Raw genomic sequence first — 20,024 nt, 5'->3', positions numbered from 1 at the left:
GTCCAAGGTTGGTGTTTAAGACAGTAAGTAATGGAAACCAGTCTCATATTCTTACCTTTGCCTTCGAACATGCCAATTAACTGGCAGCCCAATGCCATTGCCACATTGGAGAATAAACAGGATGCCACTTTCTGTGCGAAGGTCATCATGTGATAACGTGGTACAATGAAAAGATAGGGGACGTAGGTTAGGAAGTACAGGAATCCACTGACCACTGCTGCAGTGTTGGCTGAGATAAAGGTAGGAGAAAAAGAGAGCAGTCACATCACTTTCCAACACACGCATCTCGGAGCCTGGGCATCACCGGCAAGGATGGTATTTCGTAAACATGAGATTCTGCAGAGACAGAAAGACAGACACACGCACACACACACACAAAAATACTGGAGGAAGTAATAACAAGCAGGATAGACAAAAGAGGAATTAATGGATGTTGTGTACTTGGATTTTCAGAAGACCTATGACAAAGTGCCACACAGCAGGCTGCTTAACAAGCTACGAGCCCATGGTATTAGAGCAAAGGGACTTGGGAGTCCTTGTGCAGAATTCCCTAAAGGTTAATTTTAAGGTTGAGTCTGTGTTGAGGAAGGTAAATGCAATGTTAGCATTCATTTCCAGAGCACTAGAATATTTAAACAAGGATGACTTTATAAGCACTGGTGAGGCCTCACTTGGTGTATCATGAGCAGTTTTAGGCCCCTCATCTAAAAGATGTGCTGACTTTGGGAGAAGGTTCAAAGGAGGTTCATGAAAATGATTTCAGGGTTGAAAGTCATACCATAGGAAGAGTGTTTGGTAGCTCTGGGCCTGTACTCACTGGAATTCAAATGAAATAGGGAAGATCTCATTGAAACATTGTACAGTGAAAGGCTTTAATAGAGTGGATGTGGAAAGGATGTTTACTATGGTGGAAGAGTTGAAGACCATAGGACGCAGCCTCAGAATAGAGGGACATCTATTTGGAATGGAGATGAGGAGGAATTTCATTAAAGTGATAGTCACAGAAAAGAGTACATCATAGAAACAGGCCCTTTGGCCCATCTGGTCCATGCCTGACAGGAGATTTTGCAGACGTAAAAGGGACACCTGAATGGTATGTAACCTCCCAGGTGCCAGGGTCGGGGATGTCCCAGATTGTGTCCACAGCTTTTTGGAGGGGGAGGGAGAGCTGCTGGATGTCTTGGTACATATTGGTCCAATGACATAGGAAGGAGAAGCAATAAGGTCCTGAAGAGAATTTAGAGAGCTAGGTAGACAGCTGAGAAGCAGGACCTCCAGGGTAGTAATTTCTGGATTGCTGTCTGTGCCAGCACCAGTGAGGGTAGAAACACGATGATTTGGCAGATAAATGTGTGGCTGAGGAGCTGGTGCAGGCAGCAGGGCTTCGGGTTCTTGGGTCATTGGGATCTCTTCTCAGGGAGGTATGACTGTTCAAAAGTGATGGGTTGCTCCTGAACCCGAGGGGGACTGATATTCTTGCTAAGAGCTGGAAAGTTGATTGGCAAAAGGGATACAGAGCTGGAGAGGGAAAGGATCATGGGACAGGAGGCCTAGGGAGAAAGAAAGGGGGAGGGGAGCGCTAAAGGAAGATGGAGAACAGGCATGGAGTGATTGTGAGAGGGGCAGAGAGAGAAAGAGAGAGTAAAAAAAAGGGAAAAATAATAAATAAATAGATAAATAAATAAGGGATAAGGTAAGAAGGGGAGGAGGGGCATTAATGGAAGTTAGAGAAATCAATGTTCATGCCATCAGGTTGGAGGCTACCTGGATGGAATATAAGGTGTTGTTCCTCCAGCCTGAGTGTGGCTTCATCTTGACAGTAGAGGAGGCCATTGGTAGACATATCAGAATGGGAATGGGACGTGGAATTAAAATGTGTGGCCACTGGGAGCCCATTCTGATATGTCTATCCATGGCCTCCTCTACTGTCAAGATGAAGCCACACTCAGGTTGGAGGAACAACACCTTATATTCCATCTGGGTAGCCTCCAACCTGATGGCATGAACATTGATTTCTCTAACTTCTGTTAATGCCCCCCTCCCCTTCTTAACCCATCCCTTATCTATCTATCTATTTATTTATTTAACTGCTTGCTCTCTCTCTCTCTCTCTCTCTCTCTCTCCCCCACCTTTTCTCTCTCTGCCCCTCTCACAATCACTCCTTGCCTGTTCTCCATCTTCCTCTGGTGCTCCCCTCCCCCCTTCTTTCTCCCTAGGCCTCCTGTCCCATGATCCTCCCCCTTCTCCAGCCTTGTATCCCTTTTTCCAATCAACTTTCCAGCGCTTAGCTTCATCCCTCCCCCTCCTGTCTTCTCCTATCATTTCAGATCTCCCCCTCCCCCCTCCCACTTTCAAATCTCTTACTATCTCTTCTTTCAGTTAATCCTGACAAAGGGTCTCGGCCCAAAACGTCAACTGTACTTCTTCCTATAGATGCTGTCTGGCCTGCTGCGTTCCACCAGCATTTTGTGTGTGTTGCTTGAATTTCCAGCATCTGCAGATTTCCTTGTGTTTTTGTTTAAACTAGTTTAGCAGGGAGATGGGAACCAGAGTGAAGGGACTCAGGATAGGACGGATGGTAAAAAAGCAAAGATAGCGTGCAGTCAGACTGTCAGGAAAGGCTGGCTGACATCAAGACAAAATTGCAGCCAGCAGGGGAGTGTCAGTGCATTAGGGATGCAGAATATAAAAGAAGGGTAGCAAATACAGCACTCAAAGTGTTATAATTGGTGCACCCATTGTGACTCGGAGAGCTCCGAGAGAGGAGGTGGTGCCCAGGTCCGGGAGTGAAGCTTAAAAGGGGAAAGCTTCGTGGGAACTTGGCTATAACCGGCGCACCAATCGTGGGTTGAAGAGCAGGAAAGGTTCAGGTATAAAAGGGAGACACTGCCCAGCAGAGCAGTCATCAAAGGAGGGGTCTGAGGCAGAGTGGTAGGGCTTTGACTCATTCGGGCTTCGGCGAGGTCAGTGATTAGGTGGACATTCCTCTAGCATTTTTTTCCATTGGAATAGTGAGCATGTCTGTAGGGTTAGTACTTTGCTCTGGGTGTCAGATGTGTGAATCCTGGGAATTTTCCAGTCTCCCAGATGGCCACATCTGTGCCAGGTGCACTGAGATGCAGCTCCTGAGAGACGGTATTAGGGATCTGGAGCTGCGGCTCGATGACCTACAGCTTATTAGGGAAAGTGAGCAAGAGATAGCAAGGAGCTGCAATGAGTTAGTCACTCTGAGGCTACAGGAGTTAGATCAGTGGGTGACAGTCAGGGAGGTGAGGGGAAGAGCTCAGATAGTAGAGCACCCCCGTGGCCATCCCCCTCAGTAATCGTCATCTCATTTTGCATGTTGTTGAGGGGGGTGACCTGACACAGGACGACCACGGCGATCGGGTCTCTGGCACTGAGCCTGGTTCCGTGGTGCAGAAGGGAAAGAGGAAGATGAAGAATGTGGAATGAGGAATAGGCAATTCCATAGTGAGGGGAACAGACAGGAGGTTCTGTCAGCCTGATAGAGATACCCGCATGGTGTGCTGCCTCCCAGGTGCCAGGGTACATGATGTCTTGGATCGGGTGCAAAGTATTCTGAAGGGAGAGGGTGAACAGGCAGAAGTCTTGGTACACATTGGTACCAATGACATAGGTAGGAAAAGGGAGGAGGTCCTGAAGAGAGAATTCAGAGCAGGAAGCTGAAAAGCAGGACCTCCAGGGTAGTAATCTCAGAATTACTGCCTGTGCCACGTGCTAACAAGCACAAGAATAACATGATCAGACGTATTAATGTGTGGCTGAGAAACTGGTGTAGGGGGCAGTGCTTCGGGTTCCTAGATCATTGGGGCCTCTTTTGGGGGAGGTATGACCTGTACGAAAAGGATGGGTTACACCTGAACCCAAAGGGTCCAATGTCCTAACAGGCAGGTTTAATACAGCTGTTAGGGAGGGTTTAAATTAATTTGGCAGGAGGATGGGAACCAGAGTGATAGGGCTGAGGAAGGGGAAAACAGAAATAAATCAAAGATACATGCACCAGAGATGACAGAAAGGACAGACAGGAGATGAGGCATAATCACAGCCAGTGGGATGAGTTACAGGGCAATAGAGGTGTGGTGCAGTTAAAACAGAAAGCAACAGAGAGTGAGAGTGTTGTATTTGAATGGATGCAGCTTAAGAAATAAAATGACAATCTTGAAATTCAGCTACAGATTGGCAAGTATGATGTTGTGGCCATCTCTGAAACTTGGCTAAAGGATGGCTGCCGTTGGGAGCTGAACGTCCAAGGATACACGGTGTATTGAAAAGATAGGTTCGTAGGCAGAGGGGTTGGTGTGGCTCTGTGTATAAGAAATAATATTAAATCATTTGAAAGGGATGACATAGGATTGGAAGGTGTAGAGTCTCTATGAGTTGAGTTAAGAAATGGCAAGGGTAAAAGGACCCTAATGACAGTTGTATACAGGCTTCCATACAACAGCTGGGATGTGGATTACAAATTACAACAGGACATAGAAAAGGAGTGTCAGAAGGGCAATGTCATGGTAATCATTGGGGATTTTAACATGAAAGAGGATTGGGAAAACCAGGTCAGTACTGGACCTCGAGAGAATTTGTAAAATGTCTAAGGGATGGCTTTTTAGAACAGCTTGTTGCTGAGCCCACTAGGGGATCGGCTGTGCTGGATTGAGTGTCACATAGCCAAGTGGTTAAGGCTTTCGACTAGCGATCTGAAGGTTGTGAGTTCAAGCCTGAGCCACAGCAGTGTGTTGTGTCCTTGAGTAAGGCACTTAACCACACATTGCTCCAGTTGAAAATGGGTACCGGCAAAATGATGGGGGTTAACCTTGTGATAGACTGGCATCCTATCCAGGGAGGGAGTCTCATACTCTCAGTCGCTTCACGCCACTGCCTGATAAGCCCATAAGGCTCAGGACAGACGTTAACTTTAACAAGCATAATTACTCTAAGAGTAAACCTAGCAAGTATAGGCCTGTCAGTTTGACGTCAGTGGTGGGTAAATTAATGGAAAGTATTCTTAGAGATGGTATATATAATTATCTGGATAGACAGGGTCTGATTAGGAACAGTCAACATGGATTTGTGTGTGGAAGTTCATGTTTGACAAATCTTATTGAATTTTTTGAAGAGGTTACTAGGAAAGTTGATGAGGGTAAAGCAGTGGATGTTGTCTGTATGGACTTCAGTAAGGCCTTTGACAAGGTTCCACGCAGAAAGTTAGTTAGGAAGGTTCAATCATTAGGTATTAATATTGAAGTATTAAAATGGATTCAACAGTGGCTGGATGGGAGATGACAGAGAGTAGTGGTGGATAACTGTTTGTCAGGTTGGAAGCTGGTGACTAGTGGTGTGCCTCAGGGATCTGTTTTGGGTCCAGTGTTGTTTGTCATATACATTAATGATCTGGATGATGGGGTGGTAAATTGGATTAGTAAGTATGCAGATGATATTAAGATAGGTGACATTGTGGATAATGAAGTAATCTTCAAAGGTTGCAGAGAGATTTAGGCCAGTTAGAAGAGTGGATTGAAAGATGGCAGATGGAGTTTAATGCTGATAAGTGTGAGGCGCTACATTTTGGTAGGAATAATCCAAATAGGACATACATGGTAAATGGTAGGGCATTAAAGAATGCAGTAGAACAGAGTGATGTAGGAATAATGGTGCATAGTTCCCTGAAGGTGGAATCTCATGTGGATAGGGTGGTGAAGAAAGCTTTTGATACGCTGGTCTTTATAAATCAGAGCATTGAGTATAGGAGTTGGGGTGTAATGTTAAAATTGTACAAAGCATTGGTAAGGCTGAATTTGGAGTATTGTGTACAGTTCTGGTCGCCGAATTATAGGAAAGATGTCAACAAAATAGAGAGAGTACAGAGGAGATCTACTAGAATGTTACCTGGGTTTCAGCACCTAAGTTACAGAGAAAGGTTGAACAAGTTAGGTCTCTATTCTTTGGAGCGTAGAAGGTTGAGGGGGGGACTTGATAGAGGTATTTAAAATTATGAGGGGGATAGATAGAATTGATGTGGATAGGATTTTTCCATTGAGAGTAGGGGAGATTCAAACAAGAGGACATGAGTTCAGAGTTAGGGGGCAAAATTTTTAAGGGTAACACGAGGGGGAATTTCTTTACTCAGAGAGTGGTAGCTGTGTGGAGCGAGCTTCCAGTAGAAGTGGTAGAGGCAGGTTCGATATTGTCATTTAAAGTAAAATTGGATAGGTATATGGACAGGAAAGGAATGGAGGGTTATGGGCTGAGTGCGGGTTGGTGGGACTAGGTAAGAGTAAGCATTCGGCATGGACTAGAAGGGTCAATATGGCCTTTTTCCATGCTGTAATTGTTATATGGTTATATGGTTGTGCAATGATCTGGAGGTGATAAAAGGCTTAAGGTTAAGGAACCCTAGGGGAACAGTGATCACAATATGATCGAGTTCACTTTGAAATTTGAGAAGAAACTAAATTCCAATGTCAGTACTTCAGTGGAATGAAGGAAATTACAATGGCACCAGAGGGGAACTGGCCAAGGTTGACTGGAAAGGGACACTAGCAGGAAGGGCAGCAGAGCAAAAATGGCTGGAGGTTCTGTGTAAAATGAGGCAAGTCCAAATAAGAAGAAATTTTCGAATGGAAGAAGGACACTAGAGTGACTGAAAAGTGAAGCCAGAGCCAAAGTAAAAGCAAAAGAGAGGGCATACAATGAAGCCAAAGCTAGTGGGAAGATAGAGGATTGGGAAGCTTTTAAAAATTTGCAGAAGGAAACTAAGAAGGTCATTAGGAAGGAAAAGATGGATTATGAAAGGAAGCTGTCGACTAATATCAAAGAAGATACTAAAAGCTTTTTTAAGTACATAATGGGTAAAAGAGAGTTAAGGGTAGATATAGGACCAATAGAAAATGACGCTATAGATATTGTAATGAGAGACGCAGAGATGGCAGAGGAATTAAATGCGTATTTTGCATCCGTCTTTACAGTGGAAGATATCTGTAGTAATAAATCTCCTGGACCTGATGGAATGCACCCTTGGGTTCTGAAGGAAGTTGCTGGAGAGATTGCAGAGTCATAAACAATGATCTCTCAAGAATCGATAGATTCTGGCATTGTACCGGATGACTGGAAAATTTCAAAATTTCTCCGCTATTTAAGAAGGGTGGGAGGCAGCAGAAAGGAAACTATAGACCTGTTAGCCTGACATCAGTGGTTGGAATTGATTGTTAGGGATGAGATTACGGAGTACCTGGAAGCACATGACAAGATAGGCCAAAGTCAGCACAGTTTCCTGAAATCCACTGTAATTTTTTGAGGAAATTACAACCAGGTTAGACAAAGGAGATGCAGTGTATGCTTGGATTTTTAAAAGGCCTTTGACAAGGTGCCACACAGGAAGCTGCTTAGCAAGATAAGAGCCCATGGAATTACAGGGAAGTTACTGGCATGGATGATCGGCAGAAAACAGAGAGTGGGAATAAAGAGATTGTGTTCTGGCTGCTGGTTATCAGTGGGACTCCACAGGGTCGGAGTTGGGGCTGCTGCTTTTTACAATGTATGTCATTGATTTGGACTATGGCATCAATAGATTTGTGGCTAAGTTTGCTGATGATATAAAGATAGGTGGAGGAGCAAGTAGTGTTGTGGAAATAGAGAGGCTTTAGAGAGACTTAGATAGTTTATGGGAATGGGTGAAGAAGTGGCAAAAGAAATACAATGTTGGAAGGTGTATGGTCTTGCACTTTGGTGGAAGTAATAAACAGGCAGATTATTATTCGGATGGGAAGAGAATTCAAAATGCAGAGATGCAATGGGACTTGGGAGTCCTTGTGCAAGATACCCTGAAGGTCAACCTCCAGGTTGAGTTGGTGGTGAAGAAGGTGAATGCAATGTTGGCATTCATTTCTAGAGGTATAGAATATAAGAGCAGGGATGTGATGTTGATCAGATTAGATAAGGCAAAGTTATTTCCATGGTAGGGGAGTTTAGGACAAGAGGGCACGACTTCAGGTTTGAAGAACATCCTTTTAGAACTGAGATGCAGAGAAATTGCTTTAGTCAGAGGCTGGTAGATCTTTGGAATTTGTTGCCACGAGCAGCTGTGGAGACCAAGTCACTGGGTGCATTTAAGGCAGAGATGGATAGGTTCTTGATTTGCCAGGGCATCAAAGGGTATGGGGAGAAAGCAGGGGAGTGGAGATGACCGGAAGAATCAGATCAGCAATGATTGAATGGCAGAGCAGACTCAATGGGCCGAATGGCCTACTTCTGCTCCATATATCTTATTGTCTTATGATCTGATGGTCTTATCTCAATACATGGAGTACAAGTAAAAAGGTGGATGATCATGTTGCACTATTAAAGATTGTCAGGTATGATGTTGTGGCCATCTCTGAATCATCGCTGAAGGATGATTGTAGTTGGGAGCTGAATGTCAAAGGTTATACGTTGTATCTGACGGATAGGAAGGTAGGCAGAGGGGGTGGTATGGCTCTGCTGGTAAAGAATGGCATCAAATCAGTATAAAGATGTGACGTGGGATCGGAAGATGTTGTGCGGGTTGATCTAACAAACTGCAAGGGTAAAAGGACCTTGATGGCAGTTACATACAGGCCTCCCATCAGTAGTTGGGATGTGAACCACAGATTACAACAGGAAATGGAGTGCAGGTGACTGGAAGAATTGGATCAGCCCATGGTGGAGCTGACTCAATGGGCCGAATGGCTGACTTCTGCTCCTATATCTTATGGTCTTATGTCTTCTGGTCTTATGGTCTAAAGAGGCTCTTTAGCCTATCTGGTCCATGTCGACCCATTTTAAACTGCCTTCTCCCATTGACCTGCACTGGGACTAAAGTCTTCTATGCCCCAACCATCCGTGTACTTATCCAAACTTCTCTTAAACACTGAAAACATAGCTTGCCAGCACTACTTATGCTGGCAGTTCATTCCACACTCTCACGACCTTCTGAGTGAGGAAGTTACCCTTCATGTTCCCTTTAAACTTTTCACTTACCTTAACCTATGACCTCTGCTGTTGTCTCACCCAACCTCAGTGGTAAAAGCCTTCTTGTACTTACCCTATCTATGCCCCTCATAATTGTGTATATCTCTTTCAAGTGGGGGGTTAAATGGGAGGCAGGGTTTAAGGGTCGGCACAACATTGTGGGCCAAAGGGCCTGTACTGTGCTGTACTGTTCTATGTTCAAATCCCCTCTCAATCTTCAATGTTCCGAGGAATAAAGTCCTAACCTATTTAATCCTTTTAATAACTCGGATCCTCCAGACCCGGCAACATCTTTGTAAACTTTCTCTGTACTCTTTCAACCTTATTTACTTCTCTCCTGTAGGTAGGTGACCAGAACTAAACACAATACTCCAAATTAGGCCTTGCCAACATCTTCTACAACTTCAGGATAACATCCCATCTCCTGTACTCAATACTTTGATTTATAAAGGCCAATGTGCCAAAAGCTTTCTTTACCACCCTATCTACCTGTGATGCCACTTTCAATGAATTATGGACCTGTATTCCCAGATCCCTTTGTCCTACCACACTCCGTATTGCCCGACCGTTCACTAGTGAGAGCTACCCTGGTGGGTGCTACTGAAGTGCAGAACCTCACACTTACCTGCATTAAATTCCACCTGTCATATTTCAGCCCATTTTTCCAGTTGGCCTAGATCCTGCTACAAGCCATGATAGCCTTCCTCACCGTCTACCACACTGCTAATCTTGGTGTCATCCACAAATTTGCTGATCCAGTTAACAATATTATTGGCCATATTAACAAACAACGGACGCAGCACTGAACTCTGCAGTAATCCAGAGGCCTTTTGTTAGCGGGGCAACCCTCTGTTATCGCTCTCTGGTTTCTCTCACAAAGCCAATCCAATTTACTACCTCATCCTGAATGCTGATTGACTAAACCTTCTTGACCAACCTCCCATGCGAGACAATAGACAATAGACAATAGGTGCAGAAGTAGACCATTCGGCCCCTCGAGTCTGCACCGCCATTCTGAGATCATGGCTGATCATTCACTATCAATACCCAGTCCCTGCCTTGTCCCCATATCCCTTGATTCCCCTATCCATCAGATATAACCATATAACAATCACAGCACGGAAACAGGCCACCTTGGCCCTCCTAGTCCGTGCCGAACCCTTAATCTCACCTAGTCCCACCTACCCGCACTCAGCCCATAACCCTCCACTCCTTTCCTGTCCATATACCAATCCAATTTTACCTTAAATGTCACAACTGAACTGGCCTCTACTACTTCTACAGGAAGCTCATTCCACACAGCTATCACTCTCTGAGTAAAGAAATATCCCCTCGTGTTTCCCTTAAACTTCTGCCCCCTAACTCTCAAATCATGTCCTCTAGTTTGAATCTCCCCTACTCTCAATGGAAACAGCCTGTTCACGTCAACTCTATCTATCCCTCTCAAAATTTTAAATACCTCGATCAAATCCCCCCTCAACCTTCTACGCTCCAATGAATAGAGACCTAACTTGTTCAACCTTTCTCTGTAACTTAATTGCTGAAACCCAGGTAACATCCTAGTAAATCGTCTCTGCACTCTCTCTAATTTATTGATATCTTTCCTATAATTTGGTGACCAGAACTGCACACAATATTCCAAATTTGGCCTTACCAATGCCTTGTACAACTTTAGCATTACATCCCAACTTCTGTACTCAATGCTTTGATTTATAAAGGCCAGCGTTCCAAAAGCCCTCTTCACCACCCTATCTACATGAGACTCCACTTTCAGGGAACTATGCACAGTTATTCCGAGATCTCTCTGTTCCTCTGTATTCCTCAATGCCCTACCATTTACTCTGTATGTTCTATTTGGATTATTCCTGCCAAAATGTAGAACCTCACACTTCTCAGCATTAAACTCCATCTGCCAACGTTCAGCCCATTCTTCTAACTGGCATAAATCTCCCTGCAAGCTTTGAAAATCCACCTCATTATCCACAACACCTCCTACCTTAGTATCATCGGCATCTTAGTATCTATCTAGCTCCTTCTTGAAAGCCTCCACCGTCTTTCGAGGCAGTGCATTCCACACCTCCACAACTCTCTGGGAGAAGAAGCTCTTCCTCAACTCTGTTTTAAATAAACTGACCTCTTATTCTCAATCCATGCCCTCTGGTACTGGACTCTCCCAACATCTGGAACATATTTCCTGCCTCAATCCTATCAAATCCTTTAATTATCTTAAACGTTTCAATCAGATCCCCCCCTCAATCTCCTCAATTCCAGCGTGTACAAGCCCAATCTCTCCAATCTCTCTGCGTAAGACAGCCCTGCCATCCCAGGAATCAACCTAGTGAATCTACGCTGCACTTCCTCAATTGCCAGAATGTCCTTCCTTAAACCTGGAGACCAAAACTGTACACAATATTCCAGGTGTGGTCTCACCAGGGCCCTGTACAAATGCAAAAGGACATCCTTGCTCTTGTACTCAATTCCGCTTGTAACAAAGGCCTTTCAAATGCCTTGCTAAAATCCATTAGATAACATCCACTGCCTCGCCTTCATCAACTTTTCTGGTAACTTCCTTGAAAAACTCTAGAAGATTAGTTAGACATAACCTACCACACACAAAACCATGTTGTCTATCTATTCTTAATCAGTCATATCTATCCAAATACTTATATATCCAGTGCCTTAGAAACCTTCCAATAACTTTCCCACATCTGATGTCAGGCTCACCTGCCTATGATTTCCTGGTTTGTGTTTAGAGCCTTTCTTGAACTGTGGAACAACACTGACCATCCTCCAACCCTCTGGTACATCTCCTATAACTAAGGATGATATAATATCTCTGCTAGGGCCCCAGCAATTTCTGCACTTGCCTCACGCAGGGTCTGAGGGAACACCTTGTCAGACCCTGGGGATTTATTCACCTTAACTTGCCCCAGAAAAGCAAACACCTCCTCCTCTGTAATTTGTATGGAGTCCAAGAAGTTGATGCTAGCAGAGTGGTGAATCTGTGGATGCGAAGTCACTGGGTGTATTTAAAGCAGACATTGATAGATTCTTGATTAGTCAGGGCATGAAGGGATATGGGGAGGAGGCAGGAGATTGGGGCTGAGAGGGAAAGGGATCAGCCATGATGAAATGGTGGAGAATATTTGATGGACCAAGTGACTTAAATCTGCTCCTATGTTTTATGTATCGCACTGAACTGAGCTCTGCCATGGATAGTTTCAAGCCCAGTTGTGAAAGAAGGATGGTTAGACATGGGGCTATCAACATGAATGCATAAAACCCAGTTCTACAGAAATGCCAACAGTTGTTCTGAAGACGTCTTTCCTGGGGGAGGAAGGCTCTTTGATGGACAATTTGAAAGACTGGCCCAGGGCACAGAACTCTGGCGAGATGCTGTTGGTGGTCTGTGTCCCTGTGGGGTGATGGTTGAAGTAATTATTGTACAGTTGCCACAAATTTCACAATATACTATATGTCAGTGATAATATACCTGATTTTGAATGCCTCCAAGAAGTCCTGATGAAGGGTCTCAGCCTGAAACTTTGGCTTCTTATTCCTCTGAATGAGGCTGCCTGACCTCCAGCACTTTGTGTGTGTTGCTTTGCTTAGTACAGCCTGACATTCTCTCTGATTGGTAACACCACTCTCCCACTTTCCTCCCAGCTACCTCCGAAACACCGAGGCTTCAGTCTGCCGACTGGCCAGAATCAAATAGCTGGCTTTGAAACAGAAAACAATGGCTGCAGAGTTCACAGCGTCTAGGAGAGGCAGATGGGACTCTGATAAACATGGCTAGTTACCCATTTGTGACAAGTCTCCTTTACTCAAGTGGCCTGGGCACACATCTCACACACCTTTGCTGAAGAAGACGCTGATCATGAAACTGAAGGAAATGGTCGAAACGGCAAACAGCATCAGGAAGGAAAAGACCAGTGTGGGGTCACTGTGCTGCAGGACTGCCCTCTGATTCCGGAGCTACCAAGGCAAATGAAGACCACATCACCATGGCAACTGTCCCACAGCCAGAGATCAGCGGCAGTCTGACCTACAGATACTCCCTTCCCCACCCCATGCCCCCTTTGAGCCCCACATCCCCATCCCTCCCAACCCCACCTTCCTCCTAGCCCCACACCCAACTCCTGCCTTCCAACACCCACACCCCCTCCAATGCCCCAAATTCCCTCACTTCCAACACCAAACTCCTCACCTCCAACTTCACACAACCCCTCCCCTTCAACCCTCCGTCCCTAACGAGCCCCACAGCTACCCCCTTCTGACCCCTACCCCTCCTCCAAGCCCCATACCCACTCACTTCCAAACCGTCTGCCCCCCTCAGAGCCCCACATCCTCACTGACCCCCACAGCCCCTCCCCTCCAACCACAACTCACATCCAAGCCTCACACACCCTTCTCTCCAACCCACCACGGTCCCTCCCGACCCTCACAACCCTTCTCTCCCAACCTCACATCACCTCCCCTTCTGACTCAACAAGCCCCAGCCCAGCCCCACAGTGCTACGTTCTATCCTCACCACGACGTTGTTCTGCTGTCTAACCCTCCACAACCCAAGTACACTCTCAAGGCCACCAATGAATCCCGCTGCCCTCTCACACAGTTATCCCTGAGGTCAGCCGTCTCCCTCCTCCCTCACTACAGTTCACAGGACCCTCCCTCCCTCACTGACAGGACAGGGGACCCTCCCTCCCTCGACAAGACACGGGACCCTCCCTCCCTCCCTCACCGACAGGACAGGGGACCCTCCCTCCCTCCCTCACCGACAGGACACGGGGCCCTCCCTCCCTTCCCGACAGGACAGGGGACCCTCCCTCCCTCACCGACAGGACAGGGGACCCTCCCCCCCTCCCTCACCGACAGGACAGGGGACCCTCCCTCCCTCCCTCACCGACAGGACACGGGGCCCTCCCTCCCTTCCCGACAGGACAGGGGACCCTCCCTCCCTCACCGACAGGACAGGGGACCCTCCCCCCCTCCCTCACCGACAGGACAGGGGACCCTCCCTCCCTCCCTCACCGACAGGACACGGGGCCCTCCCTCCCTTCCCGACAGGACAGGGGACCCTCCCTCCCTCCCTCACCGACAGGACACGGGGTCCTCCCTCCCTTCTTCACTGACAGGACATGGGACCCTCCCTCCCTCACCGACAGGACAGGGGACCCTCCCTCCCTCCCTCACCGACAGGACACGGGGTCCTCCCTCCCTTCTTCACTGACAGGACATGGGACCCTCCCTCCCTCACCGACAGGACAGGGGACCCTCCCTCCCTCCCTCCCCGACAGGACACGGGACCCTCTCTCCCTCCCTCACCGACAGGACAGGGGACCCTCCCTCCCTCCCTCACCGACAGGACACGGGGCCCTCCCTCCCTTCCTCACTGACAGGACAGGGGACCCTCCCTCCCTCCCCGACAGGACACGGGACCCTCCCTCCCTCACTGACAGGACAGGGGACCCTCCCTCCCTCCCTCCCTCAACAAGTCACAGGACTCTCCCTCCCTTCCTCACTGACAGGTACACGGGACCCTCCCTCCATCCCCGACAGGACACAGGACCCTCCCTCCCTTCCTTACCGACAGGACCCAGGACCCTCTCTCCCTCCCCGACAGGACACAGGACCCTCCCTCCCTTCCTTACCGACAGGACCCAGGACCCTCTCTCCCTACCCTACAGGACCCAGGACCCTCTCTCCCTCCCCGACAGGACACGGGACCCTCCCTCCCTTCCTTACCGACAGGACACGGGGCCCTCCCTCCCTCCCTGACAGGACACGGGACCCTCCCTCCCTCCCTCACCGACAGGACACGGGACCCTCCCTCCCTTCATTACCGACAGGACACGGGACCCTCCCTCCCTCAACAAGACACAGGACTCTCCCTCCCTTCCTCACTGACAGGAACACGGGACCCTCCCTCCATCCCCGGCAGGACACGGGGCCCTCCCTCCCTTCCTCACTCACAGGTACACGGGACCCTCCCTCCATCCCCGACAGGACACAGGACCCTCCCCGGCAGGACACGGGACCCTCCCTCCCTTCCTTACCGACAGGACCCAGGACCCTCCCTCCCTCCCCGACAGGACACGGGACCCTCCCTCCCTCCCCGACAGGAACACGGGACCCTCCCTCCATCCCCGGCAGGACACGGGGCCCTCCCTCCCTTCCTCACTGACAGGTACACGGGACCCTCCCTCCATCCCCGACAGGACACAGGACCCTCCCCGGCAGGACACGGGACCCTCCCTCCCTTCCTTACCGACAGGACCCAGGACCCTCCCTCCCTCCCCGACAGGACACGGGACCCTCCCTCCCTCCCTCACCGACAGGACACGGGACCCTCCCTCCCTCCCTTCCTTACCGACAGGACCCAGGACCCTCCCTCCCTCCCCGACAGGACACGGGGCCCTCCCTCCCTCCCCGACAGGACACGGGACCCTCCCTCCCTCCCTCCCCGACAGGACACGGGACCCTCCCTCCCTCCCTCACCGACAGGACACGGGACCCTCCCTCCCTCCCTCCCCGACAGGACACGGGACCCTCCCTCCCTTCCTCATTGACAGGACACGGGACCCTCCCTCCCTTACTCATCGACAGGACACGGGACCCTCCCTCCCTCAACAAGACACAGGACTCTCCCTCCCTTCCTCACTGACAGGTACACGGGACCCTCCCTCCACCCCCGACAGGACACGGGACCCTCCCCGGCAGGACACGGGACCCTCCCTCCCTTCCTTACCGACAGGACCCAGGACCCTCCCTCCCTCCCTCCCCGACAGGACACGGGACCCTCCCTCCCTTCCTTACCGACAGGACACAGGACCCTCCCTCCCTCCCCGACAGGACACGGGACCCACCTTCCCTCCTCCCTCACCGACAGGACACAGGACCCTCCCTACCTCCCTCCCTGACAGGACACAGGACCCTCCCTACCTCCCTCCCCAACAGGACACAGGACCCTCCCTCCCTCCCCGACAGGACACGGGACCCTCCCTCCCTTCATTACCGACAGGACACAGGACCCTCCCTCCCTCCCCGACAGGACAAGGGACCCACCTTCCCTCCTCCCTCACCGACAGGACCCTCGATCTGTCCACCCTCATTGACAGTGAACAAGATCCTCTCTCCTGCCTCACCCTTCGACCTGTCTCATCTAAAGTACGGCACATTCTTACCCCTTTGGTAGTGGGACACCAGCACCTTAGATAAAACAACAGATTTAACAACACCCCCCCAACCCCGAGAGTGTGACACTCCCTCAGAACTGCCCTCTGACAGGACCGAGCTCCCATGGTGCAGCAGCCAGGGAGGATCTCAACAGACACCCACCTTTACACAAAGCAGCAGGGTCATGAGGAAAGCTGAAATCACAAGGAACAGGAGGAACTTGAGGGACCAAGCCACCCAGTGCAGCCAGTTACTCAGCCCCATCATCTTCATGTATTCCTGAGGAAACACAGATATATTGCTGCCTGGCTTCACACAGGATTGAGTTATTACTGTTAACCAACAAATACAAGAATGATTATTCGATGGATTTAGAGCCTGTCCCGTGTCTATATCCAGAACCCTGGATTGTGATCCTCAGTGACTGACTCCAGAACTTGCCCTGTCACCTATTCCAGTCTACAGTCCCACTGGTCCCATCCTGTCCCTCTGCCTGATCCTAATCCTGTCCCTTCCCCCTCCCACACACCATCAGATCCAAAACTCACCTATCTTGATCCTGAACTCATCCCCAATTGATCCAGGAAATATCATAAGGCAGATCCAGTGCCTGACCTTTATCATCCTGCTGTCAGGGAGGGGGTACAGGAGCCTGAAAACTCACTCTCAACAATTTAGGGACAGCTTCTACTCCTTCACCATCAGATTCCTGAATAGTCCATGAACACTATCACATTCACAAAAGGCTGGAGAAACTCACCAGGCAGCTTCAATGGAGAAGAGTAGAGTAGAGGCTTTGGGCTGAAACTGGCCTGCTGAGTTCCTCCAGCATTTTGAGAGTTTTGCTTGGATTTTCAGCATCTGCAGATTTTCTCTTGTTAGTGAACACTATCACATTATTCCCTTTATTTTTTAATGTATAATAATTTTATATCATTGCTCTATAATCTGCAACAAATGTTATGTCCTGTAAGACAGTGACAACAATCCTGCTTCTGACCTGGTTCGGATGCTGGACGGGACTGGACCTGGATCGGATCAGATCCCACCCCATCTATACAACTACTATCCACGTCCCAGCCTGAGATCACTGTGCACTTACCTTCTGCCTAGTCTCCTTCTCCAGCACAATGGCTTTGGTGATGTTGAGTGCCGTGTAGGTGAAGCTCAACATGATAACCAGTGAGAGCTGGGTCTGGATTGCCAGAATGAAGACATCATCAATGTAGGGCGGGTAAGGGAACCGCAGCATCTGCACTGACACCAAGCTCAGGAGCTCAGCCCCAACACGGCCAGTGTGGTACCTGATAATGGCTTTGTCTGTGGCATGCTGGGCAGCCAGGAAACCCTCGCGATAGTAGCCTTTGGGAAAGCAAACCACAGGGTCACAGCGCGCCTGGAACACAGCAGCTTTCTGAACCAATAAGCATTTTACCAGAAGACAGCCAGGATTTATTACATCTGTCCCTCTGAGGATATCTAATCTCCAAATATTGAAACCTACTCAATATTGAAAGGTTTGGGTAGAGTGGATGCAAAGAGGATGCTTATTGCAGCAGGGGAGTGCAGGACTAGAGGGCACAGCTTCAGAATAGAACAATGTCCCTTTAGAACAAAAATGAGGAAGAATTTCTTTAGCCAGAGGGTAGTCAATCTGTGGAATTTGAGGCCAAGTCATTGATAATATTTAAAGCAGAGGTTGATAGATTCTTGATTAGTCAGGGTGACAAAGGTTACTGGGAGAAAGCAGGAGAATGGGGTTGAGTGGGAAAATAGATCAGCCATGATAGAATGGCAAGTCAGACTTGATGGGCCAAATGGCCTAATTCTGCTCCCATGTTTTATGGTCCAATATGCAAAGCATATTGTGTAGTGGCAAAGAAAAGGACACAGCTGAAAGGCACATTGGAAAACTGTTACAGTTAGAGGTCTTACAGCAGGGTGAAGATTGAAATGGACAAGTCTGGAAGTAGATGTCTGAAGGTTGAATTCCCTCGGTTGGCTTGTTCAGAGGTCAGAAGCTCAATGGGTAAGAGTCCCGGCAGAGTGGAGGTTGGCGTCCCGATCTCTGAGGCTTTGGGGCCAAGGACAGCAGGCCCAGAGGCACCCTGGGCTGGTATTGGAGGCCCATTTCCGTGTGGGGGTGTGAGATTGGGAAAGGGGCTTGTTTTGCTGCTGTTCTTTGTGTTGTTCTGCTGAACATGGTGGACATTTTGTGTATGTTTTGATGTACATGTGATAAACAAATCTGTATCTAAATCTGAAGGTGAAAGCCCGTGCTGGAGGAGGTAATATACAGAGATTGGCAGGTGAAAAGAAACATGATGTTCTGTCCTCAACTTCTATAAATGACTTCGGTGAAGTCACAGGTAATGACGTTAAATTCAGTAATAACTCAGAGACGGAAACAAGTTGTGAAGAGGACAAAAGGATACAAAGAGATAGTGACAGGCAAAATAAATGGACAAATAGAATACAATATAGGAATACAGTGATGCTAGAAAGTTTGTGAACCCTACACAATTTTCTCAATTTCTGCATAAATATGAACTAAAATGTGATCAGGTCTTCACAGAAGTCCTAAAAATAGATTTACTTTAGTGTGTCACACCAGACAGTCAGCCATTCTTGTCTGGCATGTCAGGATTGGTCTCCTTTCGGATTAACTGGGTCACGATATGAACATTCCTGACTCGACCCTTTCTTTTTTACGAGGCCGAGTGGCTAGCTCGACACTTAACCCGGCACGGATGGGAAGCGTGCTGGGCGGTGGCCTGACTTGGATCCGGACTCAGAAGCCTTCGCTGCCACTGCACCACCAGCCGGCCCAAATAGATAAAGAGTACACAATTAAATAAACATAAAAAGCAGCATACTCATTCACTTATTTATTGAGAAAAATGAATGAGTATTACGTGCATTTATTGGAAAGAGTATATGAACCTCTGGGGGATGCCTTCTACAAAAGCCCTGCCTATAAAAAAGAAAAAGTCAGGTTACTGACAGAGCTGGATCTTCTCAAGAATAATCTCTTTATATGTACGTTTGTAATATGCCTCGATCAAAACAACTTTCTGAGGACCTTAGAAGAAGAATTGTAGAGATGCATGAAGCTGAAAAAGACTACAAAATCATTTCTAAAGACCTGAGTGTTCATCAGTCCCCAGGAAGAGAAATTGTCTACAAATAAAGGAAAGTCAGTACTGTTGCTACTCTCCCTCACATGAAGAGCACAAATTGCAATGCTGGAGGAGGTGAAAAAAAACCAAGTGTCTCTAGAACTCTGTTCACGTGTCCACTATAAGAAAAACACTATAAGGACACCACGGAGGAAACCACTGCTCTCCAATAAAAGCATTGCTGCGCATCTCAAGTTTGCAAAAGACCACCTGGATGTTTTACAATGCTTCTGGCACAATATTCTGCGGACAGTTGAGACGAAGTTAAACTTTTTGGCAGAAATGCACATTACCATGTTTGGAGGGAAAAGGGCAATGCACATCAACACCAAAACTTCATCCCAACTGTGAAACATGGTGGAAGGAGCATTGTGAAATGGTTTGGGGCTGCTTTGCTGCCTCAGGGCCTGGACAGCCTGCAATCATTGAGGGAACAATGAATTCAAAATTGCATCAAGACATTTTACAGGTGAATGACACGGTAGCAGTCCATCACCTGAAGCTTAATAGCAGTTGGATGATGCAACATGAGGATGATCCAAAAGACAAGAGTAAATCAGCAACAGAATGGTTTAAAAAGAAGAACGATCGTATTTTGGAATGGCCGAGTCAAAGCCCTGACCCTAGTCCTATAGAAATGTTGTGGAAGGACCTGAAGCAACC

The 20,024-nt window shown here is 48.1% G+C and overlaps 1 protein-coding gene across 4 annotated transcripts in view; it reads right to left on the bottom strand.

The window, feature by feature from the left end:
* abca3b (ATP-binding cassette, sub-family A (ABC1), member 3b) overlaps positions 1 to 20,024 on the bottom strand; it is a 235,319-nt gene that overhangs the window by 193,117 nt on the left and 22,178 nt on the right. For all 4 annotated transcript variants that reach the window (XM_059978838.1, XM_059978841.1, XM_059978840.1 and 1 more), the window contains exons 6-9: positions 17,285 to 17,544; positions 16,345 to 16,461; positions 12,861 to 12,981; positions 56 to 229 (exon numbers count right to left, since the gene is read on the bottom strand). In XM_059978838.1, coding sequence (XP_059834821.1) covers positions 56 to 229; positions 12,861 to 12,981; positions 16,345 to 16,461; positions 17,285 to 17,544 — 672 coding nt within the window. The remainder of the gene's footprint in view (positions 1 to 55; positions 230 to 12,860; positions 12,982 to 16,344; positions 16,462 to 17,284; positions 17,545 to 20,024) is intronic.

Source organism: Hypanus sabinus, chromosome 9, assembly GCF_030144855.1.
Source record: "Hypanus sabinus isolate sHypSab1 chromosome 9, sHypSab1.hap1, whole genome shotgun sequence".
Lineage (NCBI taxonomy): Eukaryota > Metazoa > Chordata > Chondrichthyes > Myliobatiformes > Dasyatidae > Hypanus > Hypanus sabinus.
Note: the sequence above shows the minus strand (reverse complement) of the source record. Positions and strands in the feature narration are given on the sequence as shown.